Below are 11451 nucleotides of genomic sequence, written 5' to 3' on the forward strand. Positions count from 1 at the left end.
TAATATATATATATATATATATATATATATATTATTATTATTATTATTATTATTATTATTTTCATCTTACATATTTCTATTTCTATGATACACAATTCAAATTGAGGATATAAACCCCGTCGCTTCGGACAAAGAAAATTTGAATTCAGGATTAGCCGACCGTTAGGCTTCTCGTTTGCGGTGACCCTTCCTCTCGAGGCTTCGAGTTCGAGCCCTCTCCTTCCTCTCCTCCTCTTCCGACATAATTGTCAAGAAGACGAGAAGAGATCAAGAGATGCTAAAGAGCAACCGAGGGAAATCAACGGCCAGGAAGCCTCTCTCGGACATATCCAACGGTGGGAAGCCGCATCGATCTTGCAAGAAGAAGACCTCCGAAGATGGGAGCGACGGCTCTCTGGACCGCCTCCTCCTCGTGCGCTCCGACCTCTCGGATCTCATCGGTCAGGTTTGTGTGGCGTAAGCCCTAGGTTTTTTACCCTTTTCATGGAAGGAAACTTTTTTCTTGATACGAAACCCTAGATCTTTGTCTGATGCAAGAACACTCGTCTTTTAATGCTTGAATTATTTTAGGCGAGCTCGGTTTGGCTGTTGGGTTTAGGAACTTCAATCGTAAAATTATGATTCGCAACTCCACCTGTTTCATCCAAAATTTTGAAATAGAATCATAGGTTTGCTTCCTTTTGACAATCACGGACCATTTCTACCAGAAAAGAAAATATATGTATTCAATTGGCAGTGTGATTCCTTTTGGTTGGTCGATTCTGTTCTGCTAATCTAAGTTGGATGACGAATCTGACAACTTCACCTGAGTTGGTCTGGTTTTCATCATTTTAACTGAGCATAAGAAACACTGTAATGAAAGTAAAAATAGCTCAAAAATAACAAAGTCGAAGATTTTTCCTAGTTTGCAACATACTTCAACCTCAAAACTTTGTTTAAATTATATCTTATAGCAACTCATAAGGATCAGTCCCATGGCAGATGGGATACAGTGTAAAATAAGAGGATAATTGTACACATTACATAGAGAAAGAAGAATTCTTCCACTTTGTTTTGCTACTTTCTGTAGTATCCTGTAACACAAATTTTCCTCAATGGAGTATACAACTTCGGTACCGTTCCTATTTATCTGCAGAGAAATTCTGCCATAGGAGTGCTGTGACTCGACAAGAAATCCATCTTCTCACATCTAGCTTCTTATAATAATTTTCTTTTTTTTACAGATTGATGAGTTGGTTGCTCAAGCCCTTCAACATAAAACAGTAACAAAGAAAGGAGGCCAAGAGATAGAGTCCTTTAGGAATGTCTTGTCTAATATGCACACTTCTTTGAAGGTATGTATTTGACTGTCTATAATTTGTTGTAAGCAATGTCTTCATCTTTCATAGGGATTTCTTTTAGGTGAAAAAGAGTTGCATTTAAAGTTCTAATGTGCCGCCATGTTCCTTTTTGACATTTAGCAGCCCTGGTTTTCAAGACTCCAACAAGCATTTGCTACTTGTTCAACTGCTTCTCAAAATCAGTCAGAACCTTTTCCGGATAGATGTTCTGATTCTGCTGCAAACCGAGATGAAAATTTTGTTTCCCAGAGCAATGCACCTGAGCTGGACTTGATAGTGTCTCCTTCACCCCTTGTCTCCTGGCGTGCTGGTTCTTGTACAGTTGAGAGTGGAAGACAGTTATTCCTGCTTACACCATTGCCCGCACCCAAATTACATTCATCTAAATGTCCAAGACCGTCCAAATCAGTGGTGAAGATATTCACCAATAAGGATTCATATAATCCTCATGAAATTTCTGCATTCTTAACTATATCTAACAATGTTCATAACGACTCTTGGGAAAATATGGAAGCAATGCAGGCGCCAGGTAATTATCTGAAGCCTTCTGCTGAAGCAAAGAGTACATTGGAAAGTGAGATATCTTCTCCCTTAAGATTCTCGAATCAGAAGGCATCAGTGACTAAGAGCAGGAGAGCCTCCGTAGTTTTGTTAACTCCCTGCTTAAAGACATCTGTGTCTAAGAGTCGAGTTTTACTCGATCCCATCTCGGAACCTTCAATAACAGAAGATGGCGGCATTTCTGAACCAACTCAAAAGAATGACAAGTCTGAAATTTTCAGTGACCTCCTTGCTGAAGAAGTCTCAGATCCTTTGGCATCAAGGTACCAGGAGCTCTTTGGAGTGCAACCAGCTTCCAAGTTCACAAGCAGGAGGATGGAAATTGATGAAACTCTTGATTGGTTCTTGTCACCCCCAAAGACTTGTGTACTGATGGAGCCTTCAGATGACAAGCCACTGCAAACACCTGCTAACAGTGCAGCTTTACCCGGTATCCCTACATTGAATGACTTTGAAAGCACTTTTCAGAAGGGTACGCACCCTGGAGAAACAACTCTCAAGAAAGAACTCTGGACTAAATTTGAGGCTGTTTCTATGGATGGACTACATTTTGATGCGACTGTCTTTAAACGGACAGCGAGGAAAGGTTTCCTAGACATGCTTGAAGAGGTCTCATGTGAAACTACTGATTCAGATTCAAGAGTTAGCAGATAATAGCAAATTGGAGCAAAATTTTGCTGCTGTTCGTTGTCTTTAAAACAATCTGCTAGATTGTTTGTGGTTGTCTGTCGCCTGTTCCTTTTTCCCTCGATTTAGAATGCTAAATTGTTGATGACAAATTACAGAATCAGGTAATGCAATGTCAATCTAGTGCTGAATTATTTGTCTGTCTGAAGTATTGCCTCTTTTATATTGTTTTTCCTGTGTGGTCTTCCTCATAATTTCCTCCCATACCTCTCGATGAGACTCTGTTGCAAAAACTGCTTGTTATCAAAAGAAAATAGAGAAAAATCTGGCTGTTATCATTTTGACCCATACACTGCACTACTGCAGTTCATTAGATGAAGCAAGCCGACTGGGTTGAATTTTTTTGTCAGGCTCGCGTTGGAATTTTATTGTTTGGTGCCTGATCAAGTTCAATACTCAGAACAATCGAGCATAGGTTCTGTTACTTGTGACTACAACCTAGTTCCATTTATCTTGCATTATTCCGTCGAGGATTTGACCCAGTTTTACTAATGTATAGGTCTTGATAACTCAAAAAGAGATTTGTGAATACAGTAAAGTATTTCATATGCATCTCATCATCCATGTTCCAGTATCCAATCAAATACACTTAAAATGGTAGCCCAACAATTCACCAAACAGGAGCCAATCAGCCATAGTGAATTAATTCACAACATCATTACGTGACCTACCAAATATAAGAATACTTTGCAGTTAAAAGGCCTGAAATACAAAAGTGATTTTAAATTTTCTTTTGTTCCAAAACGTGAGCGTATCTAATCAAGGAATAAAATGCTCAATGTTTTTACACACAGTCAAACAAGCTGGAAACAAAATATTTCTTTCTCGTCCAAGCAACAGAATGCAAAAGGTACCAACAAAATACAAAATATTAATGTGATAGAATATAGGAACTTAGCATCTTAAATAGAACTTTCGTCTGGAACTTTTGAAATTGTCCACTCGTAAAGTATTAAACTTTGAAGTGCAATGTGAGACTTATGAACCACAACTTAGTTGACAGACTAAACTCACACATCCTACTGAAGACCGCTAGCTACAAAGACCACCTCAAAATTTGAATCTATGGTATCACTAGACCAACTAAGCCAAGATGCCAGCACAATAAAAGCAAGTGAAGTGTATGTTCACTTCTTCTTTCCACCCTTTGCAGCATCTCCAGCCTTGGTCTGCAAGACAAAAATAAGCAATCGGAGTTATTCATAAGAGTTGAGCATGCAAGAGGTACAAGTCATCCATATGGAACTACTATGCAGTTCTATAATCATGACATGATAAAATATCAACACTTACTTTCTTAACACCACGAATTTTCTTCGCTCTGTTCTTCCTTTCTTTCATCTGCTTCCGTGACTTTTCAACTTTTGTGGCAAGACCGTTCTGCAAGTGCAAAGACACATAAATGAAAACATTACACTGTAGCACCTAATGATGTAGCTATAAAATAGAAATGCCATAGATACATTTCTACAAACTCGTTAGTACTAGTATTGATATTTTAGCATCAGCGTCATGAATGAACCTAGCATATCTCTGAATTCTAATGGACCTCTCTCATTTATTTGAAGTCACAGAGTCAGAAGAACTTAAGGAAAAGCACGTTGCAGCCTTGATTGACAAGAGAATGTAATAAATTCTCAAAAAAAACAAAATTAGCTGCTGCGGCAAAGGAGCTAGACACACCAACAGAAATTGCATAACAAAATTATAAGTGATAAAAAGGAATGTAAAGAATGGATGGTAATGAATACAAAAACCTCTTGTACACATCAAGTACCTTGTACAACATTTTATTTAGAAGAGCATATGAAACAATCCACCTCACATATATAGACAGGTTCCATACCATAAGCTAGTGAACTTTAACCTAGGATTGGACCAACCACGAACATATTAATAGTTCTCTTACAACATTCCAGACATATTCACCTGTTTCTATCCTTTTGTGCTAGTTCATATAATTTAAAGATCTATGCTAATATAAGCAAGCATGTTCCCTTGAATCAATTAGTATAAATTGTTTGATTTTACGTTTCCTTCTTAGAAACTGACAAGGAACAAATAGGTTACAGATATAAATATCACTTAAACGACAAATTATAAATCACAACCATGAATTATCCAACATTGTTATACAAACTTGAAATACTACTCTAGGAATACAAGAACCGATCAGATGTAGTTGCAAACAAATTAATCGTAGCAAAAAACAATACTAACTAGAAGATGATTCCGCCATACCCTAATGAGACGATACTTGGGCTCATACTTCTTTGCGCTCTCCACGGAATCATAAATAAGACCAAACCCAGTGGATTTGCCTCCTCCAAAGTGAGTCCGGAACTTGAACACAAAGATGGCGTTCGGATCCTTCACCTCGTACAGCTTCGCAAGCTTCTCCTTCAACTCCGCCTTCATGAAAACCAACAGTAAACGATACCTCAACAGAATCAAAATCGAACCTTGAAAAGAAGAACGGAAGCAGAAAATATATAAGAGATCGTACCTTGGAGACATTGGCCCTCCCGGGATGAAGCACATCAATGACCTAAAAGCAACGACCGAGACGGATCAGAAAGCTATCGTTTTGAAAAGCGAGAATATGATAATTAGAGGAAGAGATCTAGGGTTTCGGGAGATTTACGAATTGCTTGCGAGAGAGAAGGCGATTGGTCATAAACTTGCGGGTTCTAATGGTCACAGCCTTCGTATCCGCCATTGTTACTTCGCCGCAGCAGCGATCTCGCGCGAGCAGACTGAGGATAGAGAAGACTCGAAAACCCTAATCCCTGTGTATGGCGGCGTCCCAAATATTTATATGGTGCTTTGGTATTGATGGGCCGAAATTATCGAGATTGAGGCCCAAAAAGCCCATCAACAATTCACTTAAATCTTGCCGTAAACTATTTGGGCTTTTTATTCGGCTTATTTACATGGAATTTGGGCTTTATCCTCTTCTCTTAGTTTGTTAGGCCTTCAGTTCTCTCGTTATCATTTCCCATACTTCTCCACTAAACGACGACGAGTTTCTACTGGCTCGAATGATTCTTGTACTCATACTTATCTACATATAAGTAAATTAACTGGGAAATGCTTTAGAGACATTATGACGTCCATTATCCTACTATTACAATAAACTACTCTAATCATTCTTTTGGGTGTAAATTACGCTCTTAACCTCAGGACACCGACATGAATCCCAGGATAGATCGTGCTTTTTTAAGCTAATGAAAAACGTGCCGGTATTCTCACTCGCGGAACAGCAAACCGTTGTAGAGAGAGAGAGAGAAGAGTGTAAAGTTACTGAACCCAATCTATTGTACCTTTTTTCGTCTTTCCCCTCTCTTTCTCCTCTCCTCCGTGTCCCATAGTGGAAGGAGACAAAACTCAAACCCCACTCCCTCGCGATTTATTATAAAAACCATTACACCCCGCGCAATATTCACACTCACTAGAAGCAACTTCCTGGTAGTACGACTTCCTTATTAAACACACACACACACACACACACACACACACACACACACACACACACACACACACACTCTCTCTCTCTCTCTCTCTCTCTCTCCTCAATTTCTTACTTAGACGAATCCATTTGCTTTCCTTTGACTCTCTTTAACTTGGGGAGTAGCAGAGGTGAGACCAGAGGCAGCGTTGCGCGTGTCGGCGACCGCACCGGATAGGGAGGTCGGTGGAGAGAACGGCAACGCGAGAAGAGTGACGATGGAGAGCGCGACGGGCATGAATCGTAAAGCGACTGAGGGTGGCGGGGTCGAGGACGTGTACGGCGAGGATCAGGCCACGGAGGAGCAGCTCGTCACACCGTGGACTGTGTCTGTCGCCAGGTCATACTCCGATACCCTTTCCCTTCGATAAGTAGAATGACTTTTTTTTTTGTCGAGTTCTTCTGACGGGGTTTTGTTCGAAATTCGTGTGATCTGTAAAAGTACTTGATGTCTTCACCTCTTTTTACCTTTCTTTCTTAATTGGATTCTGGATTACTTGTAGGAATTTAGTTTCGCGGAGTGGAAAGTTAATTTGTTTACGTCTTTACCGTTCTAACAAATACTTGAATGCGACTGAAATAGATTCTTTATTTAGGCATGTTATAATGTAAATTTACCTGTTTAGTTAGATAATAATTGGTGTAAAAAAGTGTTGACTGTTGCAGTAATAAGCGAAAATTTTGAACTTGGCAAAGATTTGATGAACAACTAATAAGCCATCATAGCTAGCTTTGTTTGATAGCATATTGATGTCATTTTTTTTTCTCTTGTTTTGTTCTTCCTTAGTGGTTACACTTTGTTGAGGGATCCACACCACAACAAGGGGCTTGCCTTCACAGAGAAAGAGCGGGATGCTCACTATTTACGAGGCTTGTTGCCCCCGGCAATTGTTTCACAAGGGCTTCAGGTTTGCCTATCTGTATGGTTGTAAGCAATTTAAACATTGATATGTTAATGCATGTGCCCACATTTATCCCCCAGGAGAAGAAGCTCATGCATAATCTTCGCCAGTATCAGGTGCCCCTGCAACGTTACATGGCAATGATGGACCTTCAGGTAAATAAATTCGATTTGTTTTTGTAATTTGTACCACTCTGTAATTTATTTATGTTTTAAGATGCATTCTCACTAATTACAGGAGAGAAATGAGAGACTTTTCTATAAGCTTCTTGTCGATAACGTTGAGGAATTGCTTCCTATTGTTTACACACCTACTGTCGGTGAGGCTTGTCAGAAATATGGATCCATCTTTAGGCGTCCACAGGGTCTTTATATCAGTCTGAAGGAGAAGTAGGTCTTGTATTTTTGTATTTCATGCAAATTGATCAGAAGATTTTAATGTTTGATTTTTACTTATCTGCTTTGACTTGTAGGGGAAAGATACTCGAGGTGCTGAAAAACTGGCCAGAAAAGAGTATTCAGGTTATTGTCGTCACTGATGGTGAGAGAATTTTAGGGCTTGGAGATCTTGGCTGCCAGGTAAGGTCCTTCATTGCCTTGATTGTGATATTACCAAATCGAGAGTTACTAATTTGACTGGGACACTGCTGGGTAAAACTTTCTATAGGGAATGGGAATCCCTGTCGGCAAGCTAGCTCTTTACACTGCTCTTGGAGGCGTTCGTCCATCTTCTGTAATCATTCATACTTGTCTTTCTATTTTTTATTTCCTTTCTGCTATGCAGAAAAGTATATCCCATAACAGGTGATGCTGCAGGTTCTTTTTGGTTTTTGTTTCTCTTGATCAATGAGTTGCTGATTGTCTTACAGTGCTTACCCATCACGATTGATGTCGGGACAAACAATGAGGAACTGCTAAAGGATGAGTTTTACATTGGATTGAGGCAAAGAAGGGCTACTGGCCAGGTTCGGTTTAACATAGGATGTTCACATCCATTTTCCTATCGTGTTTAGAATGTGCTTGGTATGTTCTTGAAATGCTGAACTATTGTTACTGACTCAGGAATATGCTGATTTTCTGCATGAGTTTATGTCTGCTGTTAAGCAAAATTATGGGGAAAAGGTCCTCGTTCAGGTTAGAAATATATCTGCAAGTAATGAGATAATTTGGAATTCGTCATTGATCATCAAATTTGACTTGTGTTGTATAGTACTATAGTCATAATTGTCTTTGTTAGGGTTATCTATGATAAATTATTCATTTTTTGCAGTTTGAGGACTTTGCCAACCATAATGCATTTGAACTTCTATCAAAATATCGCACAAATCATCTTGTCTTCAACGATGATATTCAGGCAGGAGAATTGGATCTTTTGGCTGGAAATTACACAATTTTTTTAATTTTCTGCACTTATCAAAGTCAACTTAAGAGCTGCTGCACCTTTCACCTTTAGCACTGAGTTGGCTCAACTAAGAGCTACTGCAGCTTTTCTCTGTGTTAACTTGCTTCATCATAAAAATCTTATTCTGATTGCAGGGGACAGCTTCTGTGGTTCTTGCTGGGCTTGTTGCAGCTTTGAAGTTGGTTGGCGGAACCTTGTTGGAGCACACTTTCTTGTTCCTTGGTGCTGGGGAGGTCTCTCTCTTTGCTAGTCTTTTATTCATGTGCGGAATCTCTTAGTACTGGACTTCGAGTTTCACTGCTTTATATCAGATTATTAGATAGATCTTTGAATATGAGGGTATTACGCAGTGCAAAATTAAGGCCTTGCTCAGTTACTCTGTCAACTTTGCAATCTGACTCTTGTCACAGAAATTGCCTCTCCAAAATGGGGTTAAGGCTGTGTAATGTATGTATATTGACCCTCTCAAGCTGTGCATTCAAAGACACCTCTTTGGCTCTTTCACATCCTTATACATCTTCTGTATTATGCTCATGATCTTCTTCTGCAATACTTACTCTTTTGTGCTTGCAGGCTGGGACAGGTATCGCTGAACTCATTGCTCTTGAGATGTCAAAACAGGTAAAAGCTTATTCTGTATTTGAGATAAAGTTTATTTATATATAGTTTTTCCTGTGATAAAGGACTCTAGGATCTGACTATGACTTAAAACTTGTGTCTGATAAATTGATTGATATCAATTGCAGATGAAGGCCCCAGTGGAAGAGACCCGGAAGAAAATTTGGCTTGTAGACTCTAAGGTAGCACATGATGCAATATGCTTCTTTCTCTACCACAATGAACACCCTTAAATAGTCCTTCATGAGCAGGTTAGTTGAACTCATCTAAGGTTTACTGCATTGTAGGGATTGATTGTGAGCTCACGCAAGGAATCACTTCAACACTTCAAGAAACCTTGGGCCCATGAGCATGAGCCTGTTAAGAATCTCTTAGATGCTGTCAAGGTAGGAAGTCATCCCAAGCGCACTATATGTATGATGCATCACATCAACTTTTATGCTCTGTCCAGAAAATCTCAGAAATTATATCTTGTTCGGCATCTTTTCCTTTCCAATCTGCTAGAACCTTGACTATGAGCATGATTAAAATTCTTTGTTCAGCTCAATCTTTTACTATCAGCTTATCAGGCAAAGTTTGTCATAAGGATGTGGTACCTGAAGGCCTTGTTTTCCTCCTGGATGCTGGTCTTTGCTATGAGGTCCTCGAACATTTAGTAGAACTTTGTTTTTCCAATTAAATATAGTACCATAAACCCTAAAGAGACTGTCATTCTTAGATTTGTACTGTACTTGGCTGAGGAGGTGATCTCCTTGTTGCATTTGCTACTTGCAATGGATGCATTGACCATAAATACTGTTGTAATACAGCGGTAGTTCTTATTCTGTACTATGATATGATTTTTGCATTTTAGGCTATCAAACCAACCATATTGATAGGATCATCTGGCGTGGGGCAAACTTTCACACAGGAGGTTGTTGAAGCCATGTCCTCCTTTAATGAGGTAACAGCCATTATTAAGCTTATTTCTTCAAAATGCAGAAGATTTGGTTGAAATGATAATCTTAGAGATAAACCATTTTCCTGACATATTGCTACAAAATGCAGAAGCCCATCATCCTAGCCCTGTCCAACCCAACCTCACAGTCTGAATGTACTGCTGAGCAAGCATACACATGGAGTAAGGTAATAAATTCCACTTTTCGTTTGTTCCTCTTTATTAACTCTATCCATCAAAGTTGCAGTCTATAATCTATATATTGCATCAAGGTTTAGTATGGAGTAGGATATTTTATTACGTATGTCAATCACTTAATGTTTCGCAGGGTCGAGCCATATTTGCAAGTGGGAGTCCATTTGATCCGGTCGAATACAATGGCAAGACTTTTGTGCCTGGCCAGGTTTGAATTCTGTCCGCATCTTTCTGGTTCTTGAAGAGTTTCTGAGTGACTAAATTTGGCCCACCGGTGTAGTTTTTTACTTTTTTATCGATGATCTTGTTGTTTTCTTACATGCCACCAGTCAAACAATGCCTACATTTTCCCTGGATTTGGCCTTGGTTTGGTGATCTCAGGAGCAATACGAGTGCATGATGACATGCTTCTTGCAGCCTGTAAGTAAACGAATTGCAGAAACAAATATGTTGTAACCTTCTTATTCTTAACTAGACGTTAATCGAGTTTAGAACTTTTTAGCCGATAGAATTTTAAGAACTGTTAAAAATCGAGAACCAACTTTTAATTTCCTTATGTTCATGTTTATGTGTGCTGCATATATATGCATATACAGTAATGCTGCTATGCACCACCTGGGATTATTATCACCATCCATTCTATTTCAAATTTCTCTTGTAAACCCACTTGTTTTAGCCTTACAATTGATTATGCAATTGCCTCTTCTTTACAATCTGCTTTCATTGGAACAGCTGAGGCTTTGGCACAACAGGTGACAAAGGAAAACTTTGAAAAAGGCCTCATTTATCCACCTTTCTCAAACATCAGAAAGATATCTGCTCACATCGCCGCTAATGTTGCCGCCAAAGCATATGAACTTGGTCAGTTTTCTTCTCCAGCCATTTGTTACTTTCAGTAATATCTACTGTCCTCACTGTTCCATTCGCCAATCTCATTTCCATGCCCTCCTCAGGTTTGGCAAGCCGGCTTCCCCGTCCGCAAAACCTGGTGAAATACGCAGAGAGCTGCATGTACACCCCTATCTACCGAAGTTACAGATAAGTAAACTCTTGTAACACTAAGAGACACAATGGGGGAGGTTTGATCTTAATAATGCAGTTGTAGTTACTGCAGCAGTTGAGCTGATATGCACTGGTTGTACTTGAAGAATATCTAAGATATAGTTTTCAAAATCTTTGAGTTGCAAATTCCTGGGGAAAAAAAAATACTTAACTGCTCGTAAATATCTATCTATACATACATAATAAGCCCTGAATTCTACCGAAATCAGAAAAAAGAAAGAAAAGGCCATGTAACAAAAA

At 39.2% G+C, this 11451-nt stretch overlaps 3 protein-coding genes across 4 annotated transcripts; 2 read left to right on the forward strand and 1 right to left on the reverse strand.

Moving 5' to 3' along the window:
* Positions 1-111: 111 nt before the first annotated feature.
* LOC140770767 (uncharacterized) lies at positions 112-3017 on the forward strand. 2 transcript variants are annotated; one of them, XM_073112032.1, is made up of 3 exons: positions 112-445; positions 1224-1334; positions 1461-3017. In XM_073112032.1, exons 1-3 carry the CDS (start codon positions 275-277, stop codon positions 2553-2555), a joined length of 1377 nt encoding a protein of 458 aa, XP_072968133.1. In that variant the 5' UTR covers positions 112-274; the 3' UTR covers positions 2556-3017. The 2 variants fall into 2 exon arrangements, with proteins under 2 accessions (XP_072968133.1, XP_072968134.1); XM_073112033.1 differs by having other exon boundaries at positions 115-445; positions 1464-3015.
* Positions 3018-3381: 364 nt separating this feature from the next.
* LOC140770290 (small ribosomal subunit protein eS24z) lies at positions 3382-5388 on the reverse strand. Its single transcript, XM_073111396.1, has 5 exons — positions 5233-5388; positions 5095-5136; positions 4830-5000; positions 3882-3968; positions 3382-3757 (listed from the first exon to the last, which is right to left on the reverse strand). Exons 1-5 carry the CDS (start codon positions 5305-5307, stop codon positions 3716-3718), a joined length of 417 nt encoding a protein of 138 aa, XP_072967497.1. The 5' UTR covers positions 5308-5388; the 3' UTR covers positions 3382-3715.
* Positions 5389-6167: 779 nt separating this feature from the next.
* Positions 6168-11322, forward strand: LOC140770286 (NADP-dependent malic enzyme-like). The gene is made up of 19 exons (XM_073111386.1): positions 6168-6436; positions 6884-7004; positions 7079-7153; positions 7236-7387; positions 7471-7576; positions 7665-7730; positions 7867-7962; positions 8060-8131; positions 8268-8351; positions 8534-8632; positions 8973-9020; positions 9146-9199; positions 9305-9403; positions 9871-9960; positions 10065-10142; positions 10283-10357; positions 10479-10569; positions 10882-11010; positions 11103-11322. The coding sequence occupies exons 1-19, from the start codon at positions 6315-6317 to the stop codon at positions 11189-11191; spliced, it is 1746 nt and encodes a 581-aa protein (XP_072967487.1). The 5' UTR covers positions 6168-6314; the 3' UTR covers positions 11192-11322.
* The last annotated feature ends 129 nt before the right edge of the window (positions 11323-11451 follow it).

The sequence above is a fragment of the Typha angustifolia genome, chromosome 11 (genome assembly GCF_048772165.1).
Source record: "Typha angustifolia cultivar Huaian chromosome 11, ASM4877216v1, whole genome shotgun sequence".
Taxonomy (NCBI): Eukaryota; Viridiplantae; Streptophyta; class Magnoliopsida; order Poales; family Typhaceae; genus Typha; species Typha angustifolia.

Excerpts from the sequence above, each read along its gene's own strand:
- LOC140770290 (XM_073111396.1), bottom strand. The coding sequence starts at position 5,307 with ATGGCGGATACGAAGGCTGTGACCATTAGAACCCGCAAGTTTATGACC. Across the intron at positions 5,001-5,094 it reads GGAGGGCCAATGTCTCCAAG|GCGGAGTTGAAGGAGAAGCT; the intron begins GTACGATCTCTT and ends GTTTTCATGAAG. Across the intron at positions 3,758-3,881 it reads AAATTCGTGGTGTTAAGAAA|ACCAAGGCTGGAGATGCTGC; the intron begins GTAAGTGTTGAT and ends TTTGTCTTGCAG.
- LOC140770767 (XM_073112032.1), top strand. The coding sequence starts at position 275 with ATGCTAAAGAGCAACCGAGGGAAATCAACGGCCAGGAAGCCTCTCTCG. Across the intron at positions 446-1,223 it reads TCTCGGATCTCATCGGTCAG|ATTGATGAGTTGGTTGCTCA; the intron begins GTTTGTGTGGCG and ends TTTTTTTTACAG. Across the intron at positions 1,335-1,460 it reads ATATGCACACTTCTTTGAAG|CAGCCCTGGTTTTCAAGACT; the intron begins GTATGTATTTGA and ends TTTGACATTTAG.
- LOC140770286 (XM_073111386.1), top strand. The coding sequence starts at position 6,315 with ATGGAGAGCGCGACGGGCATGAATCGTAAAGCGACTGAGGGTGGCGGG. Across the intron at positions 6,437-6,883 it reads TGGACTGTGTCTGTCGCCAG|TGGTTACACTTTGTTGAGGG; the intron begins GTCATACTCCGA and ends GTTCTTCCTTAG. Across the intron at positions 7,963-8,059 it reads AAAGAAGGGCTACTGGCCAG|GAATATGCTGATTTTCTGCA; the intron begins GTTCGGTTTAAC and ends TTACTGACTCAG.